This window comes from Ranitomeya imitator, chromosome 7, assembly GCF_032444005.1.
Source record: "Ranitomeya imitator isolate aRanImi1 chromosome 7, aRanImi1.pri, whole genome shotgun sequence".
Taxonomy (NCBI): Eukaryota; Metazoa; Chordata; class Amphibia; order Anura; family Dendrobatidae; genus Ranitomeya; species Ranitomeya imitator.
The window spans coordinates 49193876-49219901 of NC_091288.1; the positions used below are offsets into that span (position 1 = coordinate 49193876).

At 42.7% G+C, this 26026-nt stretch overlaps 1 protein-coding gene across 1 annotated transcript in view; it reads right to left on the reverse strand.

The window, feature by feature from the left end:
- The window catches only part of PDE11A (phosphodiesterase 11A), a 572166-nt gene that overhangs the window by 79357 nt on the left and 466783 nt on the right, over positions 1 to 26026 (reverse strand). The window contains exon 15 of the mRNA XM_069733206.1: positions 19049 to 19149. Coding sequence (XP_069589307.1) covers positions 19049 to 19149 — 101 coding nt within the window. The remainder of the gene's footprint in view (positions 1 to 19048; positions 19150 to 26026) is intronic.

Genomic DNA, 26026 nt, shown 5'->3' on the forward strand with positions numbered 1-26026 from the left:
AAAAGTTCTAGAGTGCATCATTAACAAACAAAGGAGAAGAAACAACCAGGAATGTACTGCATGCCATCCTTCTATACAAGGGGTCTAGAGATTTTCTAGAGAGGGTGAGGGAGTAACAATCTCTGGATTCTTATAATTATAATTTTTATTTCTATAGCGCCAACATATTCAGCCGCACTTGATATTTTAGAGGGGGCTTGTACAGACAATAAAGACATTACAGAATAACACATAACTCCGATACCAGGAGGAGTGAGGGTCCTGCTGATCACAAGCTACAATCTATGAATAAATAGGGGGGACACAAAATGTGATTGGTAAAAAATGCTAATATTGTACGGTCAGCCATAATATACTAACTAGGGTCTGTACATAACACTGCATGATCCGTCACCGCCCAGTATGTGTAAAGTATAGACACAGAGGGCTATTAAGTGCATGGAGGGTGTGAACAAATGCTACGGGGTCATGATTTTGAAGAAAATGTTGTATGGGCAAAACGGGGATAGTTAGAAAAGTGAGGTGAGGTGATAGGCAAGTGTAAAGAAAAGCATTTTTAGGATATGTTTAAAACTGTGGGTATTGGAAATTTATCAAATTGTCCTGGGTAGTGCATTCCAGAGAATTGGTGCAGCACGTGAGAAGTCCTGAAGATGGTCAGTGGGAGTTTCGGATTATTGGGGATGTTAGTCTTAGGTCATTAGCAGAATGGAGGGCACGCGTAGGATGGTAGACTAAGATGAGGGTGGAGATGTACGGTGAACTGTGGAGAACTTTGTAGGTGAGAGTGATGAGTTTATATTGGATACTTTATCCGATGGGTAACCAGTGCAAGGAGTGGCACCAGGTAAAGGCATTGGGGTAGCGGTTGGACAGTAATATGATCCTGATTGCTGCATTCAGGATGGATTGGAGAGGGGAGAGTTTGGTAAGAGGGAGACCAATCAGTACAGAGTTGCAATAGTCCAAACAAGAATGAATAAGGCTGCTTTAACACATCAGTTTTTTGTCGTCAGGCTCAATCCGGAGAATTTGGAAAAAAAGGATCCAGCAATAGTTGCCGCGAGATCCATTTTTTTCTCATAGACTTGTATTAGCGACAGATTGCCTCACGTTTCATCCTTTTTTTGCCGAATCCATCGAAAATTGGTTTTCCGGCGGCCAGAGAAAAGGACATGTTAACGTTTTTTGTGTCTGTCAAAAAAACAGACAGAGACGGATCCGTCAAATGACTGAATCCGGCAACGGATTCCGTTTTTTGAGATTAAGCATGCCCTGTAGCAGCATTTTCCATTCTGGTCTCTCTCTCCCCTCCCTGGATCAGATAGACGGATCCGGCCAAAAAACAGATCCGTCGCATCAGTTTTTCACAATTTGCGACGTATCTGTTTTTTTTTCAAAATTCGCCGGATTGAGCCTGACGGCAAAAAACTGATGTGTGAAAGCAGCCTAAGAGCAACAGTAAGAGTTTTTGCCAAGTCAACAGTAAAAAAGGGCACATTTTAGAGATGTTTTTGAGGTGTAGGTCCCATGAGAGTGCGAGTGATGAGATGTGGCGGGTCAAGGAAAGATCTGAGCCAAATATGACCCCAAGACAGCAGTGTGCTGCTGGGGAGTAATGATAGAACCACACACAGAAAGGGCAATATCGGGCATAGGTAGGTTAGTGGATGGAGGACACACAAGGAGTTCAGTGTTTGACAGATTGAGTTTTAGACAGAGGGAGGACATGATGTTAGAGACTTGCGAACTTATCTATTTTGGCCAAAATATCAACCAATACCTCATTTAATGTACTTATCATATGCATTATTTTTTTCATCTGTCATTGCGCTTTCTATCATTTTTTGCAGGATGCAGCCAGGGCCCTTTTTGTTGACTGGGTGTACTGGGGTGTCTGTCCCTGTGGGGTGCATGTATATAGTGCTGGGCAGCCCTCCTGACATAATGCTATGGGCGTCATAGGCTGTAAGCTTTGCATCAAACATCCTTGTGTGACTGGTCTTTTACTCAAGCCTCATTTGTGTGCAATTTTTCTGCTAGGCAGCCAACCCCTCCATAACTTGGTAGGTGTGTGGGTGGCTGTTCTATCAGTAGTTTGCACCTGTGCTGCCCCTGCCTTTATAGTGGGGGGTCTGCCGCATCCTGCTAGTGCATTTATCATCTGACAGGTTTTGGTAAGGCTGTTTCCTTATGGTATGTTTTTCTTAATTTTTCTATGTTAGCAGATATCAGTTTTATAGTAAACCAGCCCTGCATTTCATTGCCTTGCGCAGGCGTGTACTACGGAGGACAGAGAATGAACTTCAATCAAATATTGCGGCCAGCAAGCAGCCAGCGGGTAAGGAAAGGGTGAATCAAACACCCGAAAACTTCCGCCCATATGACCGAAACCGGTCCCGCCAAATTCAGGTGACAGGTTCCCTTTAAAGCTGATATTCCCCACTTATGCTGGAGATCCTTGTCATTTTTTGTGATTTAAACTGAAGTCTACTTCACTTACCAGTGTGTAACATAAATATGTATGTGTATATACAGCTCTGGCAAAAATTAAGAGACCACCACATCAAAACCCTGTCATGGGCAGTCCAATCTCCAGACCTGAACCCATTGAAAACCTCTGGAATGTAATCAAGAGGATGATGGACAGTCACAAGCCATCAAACAAAGAAGAACTGCTTACATTTTTGCACCAGGAGCAGTGTGAAAGACTGGTGGAAAGCATGCCAAGACGCATGAAAGCTGGGATTAAAAATCATGGTTATTCCACAAAATATTGATTTCTAAACTCTTCCTGAGTTAAAACATTAGTATTGTTGTTTCTAAATGATTATGAACTAGTTTTCTTTGCATTATTTGAGGTCTGAAAGCACTGGGGTTTTTTTTTTTGTAATTTTGACCATTTCTCCTTTTCAGAAAAAAAATACAGAATTTATTGCTTGAAAATTCGGAGACATGTTGTCAGAAGTTTATAGAATAATAGAAAAATTTACATTTTACACAAAAATATACCTATAAAGAGAAAAAACAGACAAACTGAACATTTTGCAGTGGTCTCTTAATTTTTGCCTTGTTTGTATAAGCAAGGATATATTTGTGTTCATGTGTGTGCACATGTGGATATTTGCTTGTCTATATATGTGTGTGTACAGTGGCATGTAAAAGTTTGGGCACCCCTGGCCAAAATGAATGTTATTGTGAACAGTTAAGTAAGTTGAAGATAAAATGATGATCTCTGAAAGGGCTAAAGTTAAAAATGACATATTTCCTTTTGTATTTTAGCAAAATTGGTTTATGCAAAAGTTTGAGCATTCTTGGAGATTTGTGTGGTCAGTAGTGTTGAGCGATACCGTCCGATACTTGAAAGTATCGGTATCGGATAGTATCAGCCGATACCCGAAAAGTATCGGATATCGCCGATACCGATATCCGATACCAATACAAGTCAATGGGACACCAAGTATCGGAAGGTATCCTCTATGGTTCCCAGGGTCTGAAGGAGAGGAAACTCTCCTTCAGGCCCTGGGATCCATATTAAGGTGTAAAATAAAGAATTAAAATAAAAAATATTGATATGCTCACCTCTCCGGCGGCCCCTGGACTTCACGCTGGTAACCGGCCGGCTTCTTTGCTTAAAATGAGCGCCTTTAGGACCTGCGAATGACGTCGCGGGTTCTGATTGGTCGCGTGCCGCCCATGTGACCGCCACGCGACCAATCAGAAGCCGCGACGTCATTCGCAGGTCCTTAATTCCTAGAATTAGGAGTTTAGTGAATGAGAATGACGTCGCGGCTTCTGATTGGTCGCGTCGCGGTCACATGGGCGGCACGCGACCAATCAGAACCCGTGACGTCATTCGCAGGTCCTAAAGGCGCTCATTTTAAGCAAAGAAGCCGGCCGGTTACCAGCGTGAAGTCCAGGGGCCGCCGGAGAGGTGAGCATATCAATATTTTTTATTTTAATTCTTTATTTTACACTTCCCTATGGATCCGATACCGATACCCGATACCACAAAAGTATCGGATCTCGGTATCGGAATTCCGATACCGCAAGTATCGGCCGATACCCGATACTTGCGGTATCGGAATGCTCAACACTAGTGGTCAGATAACTTTGACCAAGGTTTCAGACCTTAATTAGTCTATTAGGGTTATGGCTTGTTCACTATCATTGTTTGGAAAGGCCCGGTGATGCAAATTTCCGAGCTTTATAAAAACCCAGCCTCCGCTAACCTTGTGCCAAAAAACAGCAGCCATGGGTTCTTCTAAACATCTGCCTAGCACTCTGAAAATGAAAATGTGGAGGCCCACAAAGCAGGAGAAGGCTATAAGAAGATAGCAAAGCGTTTTCAAGCTGCCTTTCCTCAGTTTGAAATGTAATTAAGAAATGGCCCTTATGGCTAGGTACACATTGGCATTTCTGTGCACAGCATATCATCTGCATGCGCAAACGCATGCCAAAACGCATGCAAACGCATGCTTTCGCCTCCACATCATCTTACGCATGATGCAAAAAAAGCTGCCAGTGCATGCGTTTAAATGCGCTTTGACATGCGTTTGTGTTGCTTATGTGCATGGTGGAGGTGGTGAAATCATTTCCTGGACATGCGCAGTCTGAAGTACGCATGCATATCGAATGCATGTGCACGCATGTCCTTGCGTACCAATGCGTTTTCATAGACAGTAATGCGTTTTTTGACGCACTCATCTGCAATCATCCGCATGCGCATGATTGCGCAATATTTGACACCTCAAAAAATGAAACATGTTGCGTTCGCCGGACACCGCCGCACACTGCAAAATAATGCATGCATACGCATCCGTATGCGAACGCATGCAAACGCATGTCCCTGCATACACCATGCTAAAGATATGTACGCATGACGCATGCGGATCGATGCAGATCATACGCTGCACACATAAACTAATGTGAACCCGGCGTTAGAGGAACAGTGGAGGTCAAGATGAGGTCTGGAAGACCATTCAAAATTTCAGTGCAAGCTGCTCACAGGATTGCTAGAGAGGCAAATCAGAACCCCTGATGGACTGCAAAAGACCTTCCAAAAGATTTAGAAGACTCTGGACTTGTGGTACGTTGCTCTACTGTTCAGTGACACCTGAACAAATATGGCCTTCATGGATGAGTCATCAGAAGAAAACCTCTGCTGAAATTTCAATTCATTTTTGATGCAAACATAACACCATCTGCAAAAAAGATGAAGTTGAAAAGAAGATGGCTTCTACAAATGGATAATGATCCTAAACATATGTCAAAATCCACAATAGACGACCTCAAAAGGCGCAAGCTGAAGGTTTTACAAAGGCTCTCACAGTCCCCTGATCTGAACATCATTGAAAATCTGTGGCTAGACCTCAAAATAGCAGAGGATGCAAGACGACCCAGGAATCTCACAGAACTGGAAGAATTTTCCATTGAAGAATGAATGAAAATTCCTAAAACAAAAATTGAAAGACTCTTGGCTGGCTACAAAAAGCATTTACAAGCCGTGATACTTTCAAAAGGGGGCGCTACCAGCTACTAACCATTCAGGGTGCTCAAACTTTTGCATTTACAAATTTTCCTTTTTGCAATATTTAAAATGTAAAAGATGAAAATATATATATTTTCTTGCTTAAAATACAAAGCAAATGTGTCATCTCAAACTTTAGGCCTTTTATAGATAATTTAATCTTCAACTTGCTTAATTGTTCACAATAACAGTAATTTTGATCAGGGGTGCCCAAACGTTTTTAGATGCCACTGTATATATATATGTGTGTGTATGTGCGCACATATTTGTGTGTGTGTGTATGTACAGTGTGTGTACATGTGTGTCTTTATATTTTTGTGTGTATATTGTGGGTGCATATTTGCTAGTTTATGTATGTGTATGTATAGTGTGTATATTTATGTGTGTCTGTATATGTGTGTGTATGTGTGCGCATACATATATGTGTCTAAGTGTGTATGTATATTGTGAGTGTATATATGTGTGTCTGTATATTTGTGTGTATATGTCTGTGCATATTTCTTTGTGTATATGTACAGTATGTATGTATGTGTGTGTATGTGCATAAATTGAAGCAATGAGTAATTTCTTTTTTTTTTTTACCTGATCTCAAAAGTTGTTTTTTCCAGTCAAATTTCTCCTAAAATAGCATGTTTATTTGAATGTTTTTGCTTAAAATATCAGCTTAACACTAGAAGTCCCAAGGTAGAAATGTTAAATGACCCCTCTCTGGGACTTCTAGTGTTAAATCCCACTTAAATATGGCCATAATGTAAAAGGAGTTAACCAATATGCATGTACATGAATAGTTTGCTTGGTCCTCCAATGAGTGCTAGAACGGGGGATTCTGAAATCTTGTCCTGGATGAGTATAACTGGAGTGGGAGGCAAGCATGCCCACTATGGCTTTATTCAATGTCCATAGGACTGAGGGAGATACAGAGGAAGTGTGCTTGCTCGACCACTTTCCCATTTTTACTTTTTTGAAAGAAGGGCTCATGATCCCCGTTCTTGTGATAAAAAGAGTCCTTGTGGTAAAGCCCCCAATGCTCATTACATTCATCATGTTTCCTATAGACAGATGGTAAATGTTTGTCAAAGGGTAACCTTTAAATTAAATCCACCACTAGGAGGAGCTCTATGAACTCATCTGTATGCAACAAGCTCCTAATCTCCCCTAGTGGCGAGTGCGGGTAATAAATATTAAGGATGCGTAAAAGAGAAATTTATATTTGCGCTAAGAAACTGAGAACACTTAAAAAAAAAATCCAGCCTAATATGGGAATAAAACTATGCAATATAAAAGGAAAAGAAAACCTTGATACTCAGATAAATCCAAAAAAGAAAATATCAAATGAGAGCAGTTCTTTTGGTGTGTAGGTCCTCTTGTTTGAAGGTGGTTCAATGTCCACAACGGTATGGCATCATAACCAGAGTCCAGAGCAAGGGAAAAAAAGAAGAATGATACCCAAGAAGTTGGGGCACCGTTCCGGTTTTCTCTTCCTTTTATATTGCATTGTTTTATTCCCATATTAGGTTGGATTTTTTTTTTGAAGTGTCCTCGGTTTCTTAGCGCAAATATAAATTTCTCTTTTACAAATCGTTTTATACTGGACAAATAGGGTGGTATTGTCCCTTTATTTGCTGCCGAGACTCGAGACTGTGTGCTGCGCCCTTAGTTGCTTATTTATATTTTAAATATTAAGGAGGCAACTATAAGGATTTTGGTAAATGGTTTAACGAAAGAGACAGATTGGAAATATCTGCATCAAAAAGGACAATAAGCCTAAAGTCCATAATACATTTGCTGCTTGTACTTCAGCTGACTGCAATCAATTGTTCAGGCAGCAGTTTCAGGGTAGAGACAGGAAGACTACAGGGTGGGCCATTTATATGGATACACCTGGGTGGGCCATTTATAAAGTTGGATCCAAAATGGCCGACTTCAAAATGGCCACAATGGTAACAACACATCTTGAAAAATTTTCCCCCTCCCATTTCCTAATGTGCCACAAACAGGAAGTTGATATCGCCAATCATTCCCATTTTATTTAGGTGTAGCCATATAAATGGTCCACCCTGTATAGTAGGGTTGAGTGAAACGGATCGTTCATTTTCAAAAGTCGCCGACTTTTGGCAAAGTCGGGTATCATGAAACCCGACCCGATCCCTGTGTGGGGTCGGCCATGCGGTACGCGACTTTCGCGCCAAAGTCGCGTTTCGTATGACGCGCTTGGCGCAATTTTTTTCAGCCAATGAAGGAGCGTGGGCAGAGTGATGACATAGGTCTTAGGGTGAGAACCAATTGCTCCTTTCATTCTCTAGGTCAGGGGTCCCCAACTCCAGTCCTCAAGGCCCACCAACATGTCATGTTTTCAGGATTTCCTTAGTCTTGCCCAGGTAATAATTGCATCACCTGTGCAATGCAAAGGAAATTCTGAAAACATGACCTGTTGGTGGGCCTTGAGGACTGGAGTTGGGGACCCCTGCTCTAGGTAACTGCTGGAACACTTTAGCTGGCTTTTTTTGGAAAATTCTATAAAGAATGAATGGAGTGGATGCTGAACAAGTGCACTTCATCTCCATTCTAAGGGCTCTTTTTCACTTGAGAGAAAAAAAAAACGGTCTGATTTACGGACCGAAAAAGCGGAGGAAAATCATGCGAGTGTCATGCGAGTCTCATGCGATTTTTATTCACAACATCCGTATGACATCCGTTTGACATCCGTATTGCTGTCCGATTTTTACGCACCGGTGTCCTTTGAAAAGCCTGCAAATCAATGCTGTGTATGGTAAAATCACACTGACAGATTAGAATAGAAAAGATAGAATAGATATATACACATAGAATAGGTATATATCCATATATACATGTCAGTGAGACACCTATCTACTATATAATTGTCTACGGGTCACTTCCGTCTTTCTGTCCTTCTGTCTGTCACGGATATTCATTGGTCGCGGCCTCTGTCTGTCATGGAATCCAAGTCGCTGATTGGTCTCGCCAGCTGCCTGTCATGGCTGCCGCGACCAATCAGCGGCGGCCACGGTCCGATTAGTCCCTACCTACTCCCCTGCAGTCAGTGCCCGGCGCCCGCTCCATACTCCCCGCAGTCACCGCTCACACAGGGTTAATGCCATGCCGCGGGTAACTCACACTGTTACCGCCACTATAAACCCTGTGTGACTAAGTTTTTACCATTGATGCCTATGCAGCGTCAATAGTAAAATGATCTAATGTTAAAAAAAAAATAAAAAATCATTATATACTCACCTTCCGCCGCCTTTCCCGCTCCTCACGACGCTCCGGTGACCGCTCCATGCAAGCAGCAGGTTCCGGTGGCAAGAATGGTATGCGAGAAGGACCTGCCATGACTTCACGGTCATGTGACCGCGACATCATGACAGGTCCTGCGCGACTGCGCGACAAGGACCTGCCATGACGTAATGGTCATGTGACCGCGACGTCATCACAGGTCTTGCGCTCATACCAACCCTGGGACCGGAAGCTGACGCGTGTACTGTACACAGCCGACAGGACTACAAGGGGGCCCTCGGAAGGTGAGTATATGTTTATTTTTTATTTTTTAACCTGTGACATACGTGGCTGGGCAATATACTACGTAGCTGGGCAATATACTACGTGACTGGCTAATATACTACGTGGCTGGGCAATATACTACGTGGCTCTGTGCTGTATACTACATTGCTGTGCAATATACTATGTGGCTCTGTGCAATATACTACGTGGCTGCGCAATATACTACGTGGCTCTGTGCTGTATACTACGTCACTGGGCAATATACTACGCAACTGGGCAATATACTACGTGGCTGGGCAATATACTACGTCACTGAGCAATATACTACGTCACTGGGCAATATACTACGTAACTGGGCCATGTACTATGTGGCTGGGCAATAAACTACGTGGCTGGGCAATATACTGTGTGACTGGGCAATATACTACGTGGCTGGGCAATATACTACGTGGACATGCATATGCTAGAATACCCGATGCGTTAGAATCGGGCCACCATCTAGTATATATATATTTATATTTATTACAGCGCTAGATAGCTGAAAAGCTGGTAATTCAATTGCCGGCTTTTGCTATCTTCTTCACAAACCCGACATGATATGAGACATGGTTTACATACAGTAAGAAATTTCATATCCCTTATTTTATTACATATCCCTGACTACTAATGTAAGAAGTGTCTTTGTGTAAAATTTGGTGGCTCTAGCTGTTAAAATAAAGGGTTAAATCACGGAAAAAATTGGCGTCGGCTCTCGCGCAATTTTCTCCGCCAGAGTGGGAAAGCCAGTGACTGAGGGCAGATATTAATAGCCTAGAGAGGGACCATGGATATAGGACCCCCCCTGGCTAAAAACATCTTCCCCCAGCCACCCCAGAAAAGGCACATCTGTAAGATGTGCCTATTCTAGTACTTAGCCCCTCTCTTCCCACTCCCATGTAGTGGTGGGATATGGTGTAATAAAGGGTTAATGCCACCTTGCTATTTTAAGGTGACATTAAGCCTGGTTAATAATAGAGCGATGTCAATAAGACTCCTATCCATTATTAATCCAATACTAGTAAATGGTTTATAAAACACACACACACACACACACATTTTTTATTTTAACTTTGTTTCAGGTGACAAGGGTCTTCAGTTGGATTGAGAGTATAATAAACTATTACAACACCCTGTGTCTTTATTTCATTAAAATACTTTTTTCCTAATATGTGTGTGTTTTATTAACCATTTACTAGTATTGGATTAATAATGGATAGGAGTCTTATTGACGCCTCTCCATTATTAACCTGGCTTAATGTCACCTTACAATAGCAAGGTGGCATTAACCCTTTATTACCCCAAATCCCACTGCTACAGGGGAGTGGAAGAGAGTGGCCAAGTGCCAGAATAGGCGCATCTTCCAGATGTGCCTTTTCTGGGGTGGCTGGGGGCAGATGTTTTTAGCCGGGGGGGGCGGGGGGGCAATAACCATGGTCCCTCTCTAGGCTATTAATATCTGCCCTCAGTCACTGGCTTTCCAACTCTGGCAGAGAAAATTGCACGGGAGCCCACGCCAATTTTTTCCCTGATGTAACCCTTTATTTTAACAGCTAGAGCCACCAAATTTTACACAAAGACACTTCTTACATTAGTAGTCAGGAATATGTAATAAAAGAAGGGATATGAGATGGTTTACTGTATGTAAACCATGTCTCCTATCCTGTCGGGTTTGTGAAGGAGATAGCAAAAGCCGGCAATTGAATTACCGGCTTTTTTGCTATCTAGCGCTGCATTAAATATAAATATATACCGTATATACTCGAGTATAAGCCGAGATTTTCAGCCCAAATTTTTGGGCTGAAAGTGCCCCTCTCGGCTTATACTCGAGTCACGGTCTGAGGCAGGGTCGGCGGGTGAGGGGGGGAGAGGTCTGAGACATACTTACCTAGTCCCGGCGGTCCTGACGCTCCCCCTGCCCATCACACTGTCTTCGGGTGCCGCAGCTCTTCCCCTGTACAGCGGTCACGTGGGACTGCTCATTAAACTTATGAATATGGACTCCACTCCCATAGGGGTGGAGCCGCATATTCATTTCTCTAATCAGCGGTAACGGTGACCACTGATAGAGGAAGAAGCTGCGGCACCCGAAGACAGTGTGACGGGCAGGGGGAGCGTCAGGCCCGCCGGGACTAGGTAAGTATTTCATATTTACCTGTCCATGATCCACACGCCGGGCGCCGCTCCATCTTCCCGGCGTCTCTCCGCTCTGACTGTGCAGGTCAGAGGGCGCGATGACGCATATAGTGTGCGCGGCACCATCTGCCTGATCAGTCAGTGCGGAGAGACGCCGGGACCGGACGCTGGGAGCTGCAAGCAAGAAAGGTGAGTATGTGTTTTTTTTTTTTTATTGCAGCAGCAGCGTTATATATGGCACAGATTTATAATGAGCATCTATGGGGCCAAACTGAACGGTGCAGAGCATATAGGGCACAGATTTATGTGGAGCATCTATGGGGCCAAACTGAACGGTGCAGAGCATATAGGGCACAGATTTATGTGGAGCATCTATGGGGCCAAACTGAACGGTGCAGAGCATATATGGCACAGCTTTATAAGGAGCATCTATAGGGCCATAATGAACGGTGCAGAGCATATATGGCACAGCTTTATAAGGAGCATCTATAGGGCCATAATGAACGGTGCAGAGCATTGTATATGGGGCACAGCTTTATATGGAGCATCTATGGGGCCATAATGAACGGTGCAGAGCATTCTATATGGCACAGCTTTATATGGATAATCTATGGGGCAATAATCAATGGTATGGAGCATTATATATGGCACAGCTTTATATGGAGCATCTTATGGGGCAATAATGAACGGTATGGAGCATCTATTTTTATTTTTGAAATTCACCGGTAGCTGCTGCATTTTCCACCCTAGGCTTATACTCGAGTCAATAAGTTTTCCTAGTTTTTTGTGGCAAAATTAGGGGGGTCGGCTTATACTCGGGTCGGCTTATACTGGAGTATATATGGTATATAGGTGTCTCACTGATATATATATATATATATATATATATATATATACCTATTCTATGTGTATATACAGTGGGGCAAAAAAGTATTTAGTCAGTCAGCAATAGTGCAAGTTCCACCACTTAAAAAGATGAGAGGCGTCTGTAATTTACATCATAGGTAGACCTCAACTATGGGAGACAAACTGAGAAAAAAAAATCCAGAAAATCACATTGTCTGTTTTTTTATCATATTTTTTGCATATTATGGTGGAAAATAAGTATTTGGTCAGAAACAAACAATCAAGATTTCTGGCTCTCACAGACCTGTAACTTCTTCTTTAAGAGTCTCCTCTTTCCTCCACTCATTACCTGTAGTAATGGCACCTGTTTAAACTTGTTATCAGTATAAAAAGACACCTGTGCACACCCTCAAACAGTCTGACTCCAAACTCCACTATGGTGAAGACCAAAGAGCTGTCAAAGGACACCAGAAACAAAATTGTAGCCCTGCACCAGGCTGGGAAGACTGAATCTGCAATAGCCAACCAGCTTGGAGTGAAGAAATCAACAGTGGGAGCAATAATTAGAAAATGGAAGACATACAAGACCACTGATAATCTCCCTTGATCTGGGGCTCCACGCAAAATCCCACCCCGTGGGGTCAGAATGATCACAAGAACGGTGAGCAAAAATCCCATAACCACGCGGGGGGACCTAGTGAATGAATTGCAGAGAGCTGGGACCAATGTAACAAGGCCTACCATAAGTAACACACTACGCCACCATGGACTCAGATTCTGCAGTGCCAGACGTGTCCCACTGCTTAAGCCAGTACATGTCCGGGCCCGTCTGAAGTTTGCTAGAGAGCATTTGGATGATCCAGAGGAGTTTTGGGAGAATGTCCTATGGTCTGATGAAACCAAACTGGAACTGTTTGGTAGAAACACAACTTTTCGTGTTTGGAGGAAAAAAGAATACTGAGTTGCATCCATCAAACACCATACCTACTGTAAAGCATGGTGGTGGAAACATCATGCTTTGGGGCTGTTTCTCTGCAAAGGGGCCAGGACGACTGATCCGGGTACATGAAAGAATGAATGGGGCCATGTATCGTGAGATTTTGAGTGCAAACCTCCTTCCATCAGCAAGGGCATTGAAGATGAAACGTGGCTGGGTCTTTCAACATGACAATGATCCAAAGCACACCGCCAGGGCAACGAAGGAGTGGCTTCGTAAGAAGCATTTCAAGGTCCTGGAGTGGCCTAGCCAGTCTCCAGATTTCAACCCTATAGAAAACCTTTGGAGGAAGTTGAAAGTCCGTGTTGCCAAGCGAAAAGCCAAAAACATCACTGCTCTAGAGGAGATCTGCATGGAGGAATGGGCCAACATACCAACAACAGTGTGTGGCAACCTTGTGAAGACTTACAGAAAACGTTTGACCTCTGTCATTGCCAACAAAGGATATATTACAAAGTATTGAGATGAAATTTTGTTTCTGACCAAATACTTATTTTCCACCATAATATGCAAATAAAATGTTAAAAAAACAGATAATGTGATTTTCTGGATTTTTTTTTCTCAGTTTGTCTCCCATAGTTGAGGTCTACCTATGATGTAAATTACAGACGCCTCTCATCTTTTTAAGTGGTGGAACTTGCACTATTGCTGACTGACTAAATACTTTTTTGCCCCACTGTATCTATTCTATTCCAACCTGTCAGTGTGATTTTACTGTACACCGCGCTGAATTGCAGACAGCACTCGCATGGTCCGAGTGCTGTGCGATTTTTTTCTCGCACCCATTGACTTACATTGGCGAGTCTCGTGCGAGAATCGCAGCAATACGCAGCATGCTGTGATTTTTTTCAGCTGAGAAAAAAATCGCAGATGAAATGTCCCCCATTGAATAACATTGGTCCGAGTGCAATCCGATTTTTTATCGGATTGCACTCGTCCGTTTTTCTCGCAAGTGGAAAAGAGCCCTAACAGTGATAAATACCCATCCTCTCCACTCAACTAATCACCTAAGCAGAACATCTTCTATAATTAAGATTCCACTTTTATCTCCAGGACACCTCTCGTGCTGCATCAGTTTTCTGGAATGCACTACCCAAGACAATCCAGTTAATTCCCAGAATCCACAGATTCCGGCGTGCCCTAAAAACACATTTCTTTAGACTGGCCTATCACTTTAACTCACTAATCCAACTAACTATCCCCTATTTTCTCTTCTACGCACTCAATACCACTTTGTATCTATACTTGTACACATACTGACTGATGACCGGTTCATGCAGGGTACTGATGACTGGACCTAACATGACAAATAATTTGTGTTTACCTTTCATGTCTCCCTTGTTTCCTCATAGATTGTAAGCTTGCAAGAAGGGCCCTCATTCCTCTTGGTATGAACTGAACTATGTGTTAAGGTACCGTCACACATAACGATATCGTTAACAATATCGTTGCAATGTCACGCTTTTGGTGACGTAGCAACGATCCCGCTAACGATCTCGTTATGTGTGACAGCGACCAACGATCAGGCCCCTGCTGGGAGATCGTTGGTCGTTAGGGAATGATCAGGACCATTTTTTGGTCGCTGATCACCCGCTTTCATCGCTGGATCAGCGTGTGTGACGCCGATCCAGCGATGTGTTCACTTGTAACCAGGGTAAATATCGGGTTACTAAGGGCAGGGCCGCGCTTAGTAACCCGATATTTACCCTGGTTACCATTGTAAAAGTTAAAAAAAAAAAACACTACATACTCACATTCTGATGTCTGTCACATCCCCCGGCATCCACTGTGTCAGCGCCGGCCGTAAAGCAGAGCACAGCGGTGACGTCACCGCTGTTACGGCCGGTGCTGACACGGTGCAGGGAAGCTCTCGGCAGCAGCGCGTGCATTAGCAGCGCTCTTGCAGAAAGCAGTTTTAACCCTGTGGACGCCGACGAGGGACGTGACAGACATCAGAATGTGAGTATGTAGTGTTTTTTTTTTTTTTTTACTTTTACAATGGTAACCAGGGTAAATATCGGGTTACTAAGCACGGCCCTGCACTTAGCAAACCGATGTTTACCTTGGTTACCCGGGTGCTCTGCAGGGGGACTTCGGCATCGTTGAAGACAGTTTCAACGATGCCGAAGTCGTTCCCCTGATCGTTGGTCGCTGGAGAGCTGTCTGTGTGACAGCTCCCCAGCGACCACACAACGGCTTACCAATGATCACGGCCAGGTCGTATCGCTGGTTGTGATCGTTGGTAAGTCGTTTAGTGTAACTCTACCTTTACTCTGTAATGTCTTATCTTGTTTGTACAAATTCCCTCTGAATTATAAAGTTCTGCAAAAGCTTGTAAGCACTGCACTGAGGCTGCCCAGGATTGTGGGAGTGCACTGTTACTTCCCAATCTCCCCAGCTTCAGTGTCAGTGCGCTTCCGATGCGGCACATGTAAAGCGGTCTCATATAGCAGCATCAGGAGTGCACAGTTTGGGCCAGCGGCGCATCAATACTACAGGCCAGAACTGTCAATCAAGCAGGAATACAACCCCCAGGAATCAGGAATTTGGGATGCAGGGGAGCGATTCACTCCTAAAAAACTAAAAGACAGGACTATTGTTTAATTAAGGTCAGGAGCTCTTATTGTACGCTGCATTTTTAGGTTTTTATCTTTAGGCTTTATGTTCCTTTCAGAGAGAAAATGAAAAACTACCGACCTAAAACACCAACAAGACATCCTCCTTCAGCCAAGGACGGAAAAGTTACAATGTAGTTCTGCAATTTTTTTTTTACAGAAACAAATATATTTTTGATAGTTATTTAGATGTATGTGGGTACATCTGGCAATATTTTACAGAAATGAATAATCTCTTGCTCCGACCGAACAACTGAATGATGATATGACGTTGGCATAATCCATGTGTGTAATGTGAAAACCGCTCAGACGACAAACAGGCTGTCTCAGCACACAGCAAATCGCTAACATTTTCCGACTGAATTTTGAGCTTTTTCTTTTTTTCTTCTCCATTACTCTGGCTAACCCAGAGATTGCTGGCAGAGAATAAAAGAAGCTTCTGCCGTGTGGTCGGGGCGAGCGGCAATGTGACACAGATGCGTATTACAAATCCCGCTAATAGGATTCAAAGTCATAAGCGCAAAACAAAATTAATTTCTCTCATTCGGATTCATGGCATGACGAGGACATTAAGAGTCTCAGAGGCGGAGGAATGGTGAGCTGGAGGAAGTATGTAGATCTCATATTAACTAGCGCCTACATTTTCAGCATAGTCCTTCGCGTCTACCATTGGGCACGGTGTAGGACGATGCTTTCCTCATAACGCTACCGATGTACATTGTGCTCTACAACCTGCGGCTCTACAACTATGCTGAAAATATTACTACCAGTCTGAAAACATCTGGAGAACCAATAGTTCTCAGACAACAGCTACAGATAAAACTGGGTCTTGACTAGTGATGAGCAAATATACTCGTTGCTCTGGTTTTCCCGAGCACGCTCGGGTGATCTCCGAGTATTTGTTATTGTTCGGAGATTTAGTTTTCATCCCTGCAGCTGAATGATTTACAGCTACTAGCCAGCCTGAGTACATCTGGGGGTTGCCTGGTTGCTAGAGAATCCCCACATGTAATCAAGCTGGCTAGTAGCTGTAAATCATTCAGCTGCCGTGATGAAAACTAAATCTCCGAACACCAACAAATACTCAGAGACCATCCAAGCGTGCTCGGGAAAACCCGCACAACGAGTATATTCGCTCATCACTAGTCTTGACCAGTGGTCAGTGCCCATTACTAAGATATGGTGTAGAGCCTGCAGGCAGGTCATGTATTGTGACCGAGAGCGACCTTGACCTGGAAGACGTAGACACTTCAAGGTCTCACATATCAACTTTCTCAGAGTATGTTCCCTTGGGGCAAAAGAGCAGCAGACTTCTAGTCTGGAAAGTTTTCTGGACAGAATATCTGTTTTGCAGCAAGATATTTCTCTCTTTGCAATGCACAATTCCACAGCCGTGGATTTCACTTTTCTGCTGTAGAAGGTCCCTGGTGGAAAAACCTATGTAAAGCACCCGAAATGGCCTTTTGGACCATATTAGCCCTGTATAAACAACATTTCATGGATGAAATCAAGGCTAAAACACTTTGATGTATATATTGAAAAAATCCCAAACTTTGGACCATCCAGTAAGTTGTCTATGGAGTGTGTATGGGACATATCTGCTCTATACAGATGGTCATGACATAATGGCTTGTAGTGGATTTACACAGTCCATAACTTTACACCCCCGGACAGGTACATTGCAAAATTTGCATGTTGCAGCCTGCATTGACATTTTGTTGCATGGCCATGGTTGTGGTCTCCAGATCTAAACTCAACAGACCCATACATGTCAATGAGGCTGTTGAGTCTAGGTCAGGAGTCTAGCGAGCGGTCTGGAAATTATGTCTTGTAAACAGGACATGGACGTGTGAATGCAGAATGACAGGCAGATTGTGCCGCAAGTTTGCCAAGGAAATGAAGAGAAATTGCTGCACATTTCATTTTGCACATTTCATAGGCAAATTAGCATCAAACCCTGATACATGCACATTTTGCAAAAAAAAAGGTAAAATTATGACCCCTGTAACATCCACCCTAAACAGTTCGTGCACGCAAAAATAGTTTTGGAGGCAGCGAATGTGATACGTCAAAACATTGGATGGCACTGAGACCAATGTTATTCGATGAGGCAGCACGCATGTCCGAGGAAAATCATCGCAGCGCACACAATTTGCCTCCGCTAACCTGTTTATGTCTATTGGTCCTTGGAAAACATCGTACCACACTGGGACGACATCCAAGTGCAGTCTGATTTTCACTGCATGGCCGAATGGAGAAGATGGAGAAACTTTTTTTTCTCTCTACCCTCCAGAAAATTGGATCCCACTCTCATGATAGCCTGGTCAGAGTGTGATTAGCATAATCGGACCGATGGAGAACACACGGTCGTCTGCACCTGCCCTGACTGTCATCTCAGCTCCCAAAACACACAGCTATTTATTATGGTTTGCTTATATAGCGCCATTAATTCCATAGCACTTTACAGACATCATCGCTGAACTCGGCAATTGAATTAGCGGCTTTTCTGCTGTCTAGCGCTGTATTAAATATAAATATATATATATAGGTGTCTCCCCGACATATATATATGTATATATACCTATTCTATGTGTATATATCTACTCTAATCTAGCCTGTCAGTGTGATTTTACTGTACTCTGCGCTGAATTGCCGGCTTTTCAAAGGACATCGGTGCGTAAAAATCGGACAGCACTCGCATGGTGCGAGTGCTGTGCGTTTTTTTTCTCGCACCCATTGACTTGCATTGGAGAGTCTCGTCCGAGAATCGCAGCAATACGCAGCCTGCTGCGATTTTTTTCTCAGTCCGATTTCGGCTGAGAAAAAAAATCGCAAATGGAATGTCACCTATTGAATAACATTGGTCCGAGTGCAATCCGATTTGTCGGATTGCACTCGTCCATTTTCCTCGCAAGTGGAAAGGAGTCCTTAGATACTTCACAAAAGTCATTCATTTTTACAGCCAAACCAGGATCCTTAAATTCTACAGCTATAAGATCAATGAAGTACTGCTCGGCAGCGCCATCTCCTGGGGTGAATAGTCCATAACGGGAATTTTCAAAATGGAATTTTTTCGGAATTTTCACATTTTTTATACCACTCAACATTGAAATTGCAACGTTAAGAAGGAAAAGTCGCCGTGTTCTGGAAATCACAGGATGGATAGACATGTTAGCGACTTGGAAATGAGGAAAAAATGGATATAACATTTTCAAACATTTCCTGACTTATTCAGTATCAAGCACTGGCATTCTGCGTTTGATGCCCATACTCGATATATACATATATAGAGAGAGAATATAATTAATTTAACTCTTTTTTTTTTTTTTTTAGAAAAAAAAAAAAGACTCTAACACATTGCATACATACTCAAAGTGTAGCGTGATGTCCGTGGCAAGAATAGACTGCTTCAGGAGCTGCATGAGGTCGCTGTACTGGGGGGACGACAGGTTGGCAAATATATTGTGCCCCTGCAACACAAAAGCTACAAGAAATAAATAACTAAAGAAACAGGCGAGTATATTATTGAGAGAAATTATATATTCACGCATTACATAAATTCATACATTTAACCAGTAGAATATTCACTTCTAAGAGCAAATTTAATTAAAGATTTAATAAAATCCATATTAGCTGAGTTTACCCACCAGAGACATGCCATAAAAATTTGTAAGAAACTGTTCATACAGTAAGAAAGAAGAAAAGAAGTAAGCACAGAATGACTGTCCAAACCAAGCACAGGCGCTTGGCGCACTTTTGACATGGCCGAACAGTTGATTGCACCTTACCACCTATTTGTCTTCTATGTATCTCTACCCTGAAAGCTGCACAGAGCTGCTCGGCCATGTCACTAGTGCACTGAGTGTCTGTGCTTGGTTTGATCAGTCATTGTGACAATTACCTGCTGCAGACTCCCTTCAAGTAAGAAGTCATTGTTTTCTTCATAAATCAACAGCAGAAGAGAAAAATCAGAAACTTTGGAACATATCCTAATAGTGAAAAATGCCTCTTTCCCCACTTATTAGCCCCTTTTAGTGTCCTGCACTGATTACTCTCAAACACTGCTCAAATATGTCTACAATCCCTCAGCACTGAGGAATCAAATGACACCTGTTGCCTTTATAAGTCCATCAATGGAGGGGAAACTGGAGAGGAAGAGGCCAAGCACACAAAGAGAAGCTGCTGAGGCTCCGACCGCAAAAGGGAAAAACTACCAAAAACGCATTACGATAATCAAGACTTTTTTTGTAAACTTATGCAAATTTTGCGCAACTGACGGAAATAAATAAAAATGTCCAAAAATTAACTATATACAGACATATTTGCGTCAATTTGTACATTACAAGGTAAGTCTTCTGCCAATGATGTCGCCATAACTCTGACCCTTATGGTCCTAGGCTGTGACCACTGCGCCACCTAGTGGTGGACGATGGATCATAACGCTCCAAAACCGCCCCTTTGTCATGGTTTGTCGAAAAAATTTCCGTGTGGAAGAGATAAAGAACAATGGATTGATCGTAAGCTGCTGATGGCACAGTTTATAATAACTAAAGTGACTCTATCTATACCTCATATATACTCTCTTATGTATATATATATATATAGAGAGAGAGAGAGAGAGAGAGAGAGAGAGAAAGAATTTGCAGAAGGCATTTTGTCACATAACGCTTATATATACTACATGCAAATCGCCTCTTCAGAGAAAAAGAGGACTTAAACTTTATAGCGCCACCTGTTGGAAGTAGCGATCCTACCAGTCACAATCAATATACTGCATGCATGTATATAGTATATACATATATATTAGCAGACCTTTAGCTACACTGTGCTCAGTTACACCTCTGGTTTGAAAGTTTTATAGAGGGCCTGTGACTTGCCAAAAATATGTCACTTTTTTAATCTAGTCTAAATGCCGCTGTTGTCCTGAATCCGGCGATGTTTTTATTTTCTTCCTGCGCCTCTCCGTTCCCGAGATATGCCTCTCTCTTCCCTGCATATACATCTACACTTGTTATCGAAGTGGGCGGGGTCATCAACTTTGTGGGCGTCTTCTGGTGTATTTAGCCAACTGGGTGTGATCCTCAAGATTTTCATATAGGGCACAAAAAGAAATAGGGGGAATATCTCAGGAACTGAGAGGCGCAGGAACAAAAGAAAAACAGCAATGGATTCGGGAGAACAGCGGCATCTAGACCAGGTAGGAAAAAAAAAACATTCATTGAAAGTGACAGGTCCCTTAAAAAAAATATAAGAACCACAGATTACTATGGTAAACACAGATTCACTTTTGATAGTTTTGATCGCCATTTTCAAGATCTCTGCTTCACGTCACTCCAGATACGTTATAGTGTGTTGCATCCTTCTATAGAAAGTTCTTGATCCTGAACCAAACTTTGGCCTAAGGTTCACTCGAACCCGACCAATCAGAACTTCCACGGATCCCTAGAAATGAAAAAGAAGTTCGGGATGCATTTTGAACTCCAAAATTGTTTCCATTCTCAAAATGCAACGTTCTGAAACATACTGTAAAGTATATTATTAGGTGTATTGTAGTATATAATTTATATGAGTTTTTTTTAAAATGTTTTGGGGAAGTTTACTTTTTAACCCCTTTCTTAGTTTCCAGATTGGATTTAGTGCATAAAATCAAACTGAAGCAGATAAAGAACTTTACGTTTAATCCGCCCCCGAGGAGCTACTTTATATTCCATTTCACTAGATTAGCTATTGGCGCAGATCGTAACTAATTCTGATCAGGATCTCAAAGGCCAAATAAAGGATGAGGATGCCGCTGATAAAATGGGATATATTCTGGACGGAGCAGAGGAGTTCTGCCTCTGTGCTGCTGGAAGGAGTTGAGCAAAACAATTAGAATTTCCATGCAGAAATCTGCCAATTTACCAGACACAGATGCCGCGCGGAACGTCAATTCCAGATTTCTTTCTCCTCTTTGCTACTTTTAATTTTCAAGTAACATCAAGAGTTCAGCTCTTATCAAATGATCTCGCAACCACCTCCATCATTTTTATTAATGCTGATGAGCGCCAGGGTCCGGTTTGCAGCCAGCACAAAACCAATGAGTTGCAGTCGGAGGGGCTGGCACAATGCAGAGATCACGGGGCTTGCACTTCTCATATCCTTACTCCATTAAATTGTCATCACATTGAAAACAAGAAATGTTAAAAAATTCTAAAATTATCCTGAAAATACAGATCCGGTAAAAAAATAAAAAATCAGCAGATATAGGCTATAATATTTGGATATTGAATAAATAAATCAACTACAAAATGCTTTTATAATTGTTTCATTATTTCCTATTGCTCATATAGGGCTGCCATATTCCATACATCAGTTATAGAATTCACAATCTATATTTCCAATCTAGACATATGCAAAAGGCCAAATATTTAAAGGATATGGACATTCAGGGGGAATACGTATATATATATATATATTTTTTTTTTAATTAAATGCATTTATTTTGATCAAAATAATAGGGCTTCATTACAAATTTTGTACTTTTATAGTGTCTGGGTTGCATTGGAGATTACGGATTGCGGAATGAGTTAACTAAGAATCTGTCAGTGAGCTCATTATAACAGAGTGTTTGTAACTCTTACGTGTCTAAAGCGGCATCTGGGAACTTACGGTCCGATTCACCGACATTGGCATTATTCACGCTGGTCTTGATGAGGGGATGTGATGGAGTCAGACCCTCCTGATTCATGAAGAAGAGTATACCTAGCCATCCATCTTGGCCACTCTTAGGCTCGTACCTCCCGAGCGTAGACAGTGGGCAATAATGCGGTATGTACCTAGCTTCTCTCAGCTGAACTATTTATGATCACAGGAAAGTTCAACTCAACTTTAATGTGGTTTGTTGTCATAAATCAGTTGAAAACTTTCAAAACTAGCTAACTGAGGGATTCTTAATAAACTCATTCTGCAGCCAGAAACGCACAGAGAAATAGTACATTTTTCGAAATCCTAAATTCTTAAATCTAATTCCCAACTCCTAAAAAATACATTTACACTAAGAAATTTAAAAAAAAATAACCATAAAAGTGTCGACATCCTTAAAGAAAAAATGAACTTGTCAGCAGGTTTTTAGGGTGTGAAAGTCATCCCCTCCTCCCAAAAAAACAAAAGGAGAGCAAACACATTACTAGGAAAATGTTCCCCTTCTTCAGGTTGGATCCCAGGACCCAAAGCACTATAGTAACACAGCGGCTTAGGCTTCTTTCACATTTCCGTCTATTGCAGACCTTCGCAATGTACAAGTCCCCTCTAGAATTTGGAAAGCGCTGCGGAATATGTTGGCGCTACATAAAGAAAATTATTATTACTATTATTATTATTATCCTGCAAAGTTGCCCGCAGGATGCGTTTTTTTCACATAGACTTGTATTACCGACGCATCGCGACGTATGAACACACGTTCCATACGTCGTGCACTGAATGCATCGGTAATTGGCGGACCGTCGTATCGAAAAGAAAACGTTCAAGGGAATGTTTTTTGGTACGTTGTGTCCTGCATTTTTTACTGCCGGAACTCCACCACCTCCTCCCTGGGACTTTACAATGGACAGCGGACGCATTGAAACTCTGCGTCCGCTGCTCACGTCATTCACAAATTCACTAACTTCCGTCGGTACGTCGCGCCGACGCTTGGCGACAGCCGAGTACCGACGGAAATGTGAAAGAAGCCTTAGTGATTAACACTGCGACCGTGCGGCACTGCTTACGCGTTAACTACTAGTTACACACTGTAAGAATACATATATATATATATTATATAGGGAATTTAGATTGTGAGCCCCAATGGGGACAGTGATGTCTGTAAAGTGGAATATGATGGTGCTATATACCGTAAGTGAGCAAAATAAATACATATTAGATTTGCCCCTTGTGTCAGAATCAGATACAGGAGTGTAGTTCTAGAGGGTCACACCTTGGGCCCGGTACATTGAGGGGGCTCAAAGCCAATATAAATGGCAGGTGTGACGCCCTCGTACAGTCCTTTCATGCCTCCTTATCATCCCATCTCCAGCTGGACAATCCTGCATTTGGGGGGCTGTCCGCTTTTACAGGGACCTGTATTTTTAGGGCGCAGTTCCAGTTGAATATGAGCATGCTGCACCCTTCGCCTGTGATGCTGGAGGCTCAGTGCAGGCGGCGCGATGATGTCTCTACAGGACACCTGCTGCCCGGGACGTGAAGAGTGGAAATCTGCTGATCTCTTGGTGGGAATGGGCCGACGTGTTTTTCTTGTTTGCTGAAGGAGTGGAAGTGTTTTAATTCTAGGGGGTATGACTGCCCCGAGTGTGGTACAACTTTACTTTTTTTTTTACATTAAAAATGGTGTTTACTAAGTACGTTTTGTATATGCACTATTGCTTTGACTTATTTTTTATAGCAGGGTATATGTTCATTTTGTTTCAGTCTTAGGTTTTAGGAGTGGAAGGGGAATAGGACCTCTGGGGCATCATCCTGTGTATATGCGGGGGACTGTGGGAGCATTAAGTAGGGTGAAAATATTGTGATGGGCACTGTGCAGGCATTGTACTGTATATGGTGGCACTGTGGGGCTTCAAAATATTTAAGGGAGATACACTGTGGAGACATCATAACGTACCTGGGGCACCATACTGTGCGGGGGAACTATCAGGACATCGAGCTGTTGGGAGGGGCATTGTTGGGTTATATAATATACCTATGAGCAGTGTCGGATTGGGGTGCCAAGGGCCCACCAGTAACATTGACTTTGGCGAGTCCCACTTTTGACCTCTTCACAAATTTACCTATATCTCTATATAATAATAAACTGGGTAGTTTGGTTAATGATGAGATGCTGTTTTTTCTGTATGCAGTGAATGAAGTGAATTATGCCATGTACTGCCCATACAGTTGGGTTGGGGGCCCACCGGGGGATTGCCCTGTAACCCTGTGGGCCAGTCTGAGCCTGCCAATGGGGCATCACACTGTGTGGGAGCGCTGTAAGGGCATTGTACTATGTGGGCCAACATTGTGTATGTGAGGCATCATACTACGTGGAGGGACACTGTGGAGATGTCAGAAGGCATGGGGCCATAATAGTGGTATTAAGCTATGGAAACACTGAGGGGCTTCCCTAGGGTGCACAAATAGCCTTTGGGCAAATTTAGGCATATGGTTTAGCTGCAAATAAATTGAGTGTCGCAGAAGATGCCCTTCAGTCCTTTGGAGTTGGGAGGTCAGGATTTTTCTTTTGGACCCGTGGACTTTGAGCTACACCTCTTTATGGCGGACCAATAATCAGGTGGCTCAGAGACGTACAGTGGCCTCAGTACCACCGACGTCCACTAGGCCCAGACGGACACGGTGACAGCGTACAGTTACAGCTACAGTACAGTGTAGTTACAGTATAACACTATTATCTGCAACTTTTACATAAAAATGATGATGCCATTTCCCGATCTGTGCCTGTAATGCGCTTGCTGCCCCATAAGTTAGCCCGTCCCGCGAGAGCCGCCGCTGCAGCACATTAGGCATTACATGCAGCTTGTCGGTCCCCGGCGGACGTCGGGGCCTTGGGCTCCAGCCCAGATGCTGACACCAGTCCAGCACTGACACTTCATTAGGAGCGCAGCTCTTCATACTGGGAATACATATCCGATCAGCCGTAAAACACATCATTTCTTTAAGTGTCGGTTTAACACCGCATCCCAACAGACTAATGTATTGTCCTATTAGCTTCTTATTTGTGTGATGCATTGCTCCCACTGCTATCTATGTAAATTCCTACTTTTATCAGCCCGTGGTGGCAGCGTCGCTGTTTTAAATCAATTGGAACATTTGCACTAAACAAGTCTCAGCCATTTGATTCCCTGAAGCGGTTTTGCATAAACGGGATGTTTACGAGTCTAAAGCTGAGAACGGAAACAAAAGATTCCTCCCATGATTAAACAGTATGCCATGCGCAGGCGGTGAAATATAAAAGACAGAACAAGAAGTCTACAAATAAAAGGCATAAAGCGCCTGTAGATAAACATCATTGCTGCATATTAGAACAATACAACAATTGGCGCTGGCGGAGCAATGCAAGACTCGTGCTCGCTGTAATGCTGCCCCCTGGTGGCAATCACTGCTCACTGCCCCTTAACCCTTCTCATTACAGAGCTTTCATTTCTGAACTTTCGTTATTTTCCTCCATACAGCCATAATTTTTTTTTATTTTTTATTTTTTTAAGCTAGGTGGATTTTGTCATATTAGGACTTTTTTTGTACAATGTGTTGTATAATTGAACGGCACCATTCACTGTATTCATTTTACTAGAAAATTTCCCAAAAACAGAAAAGAAAAATACC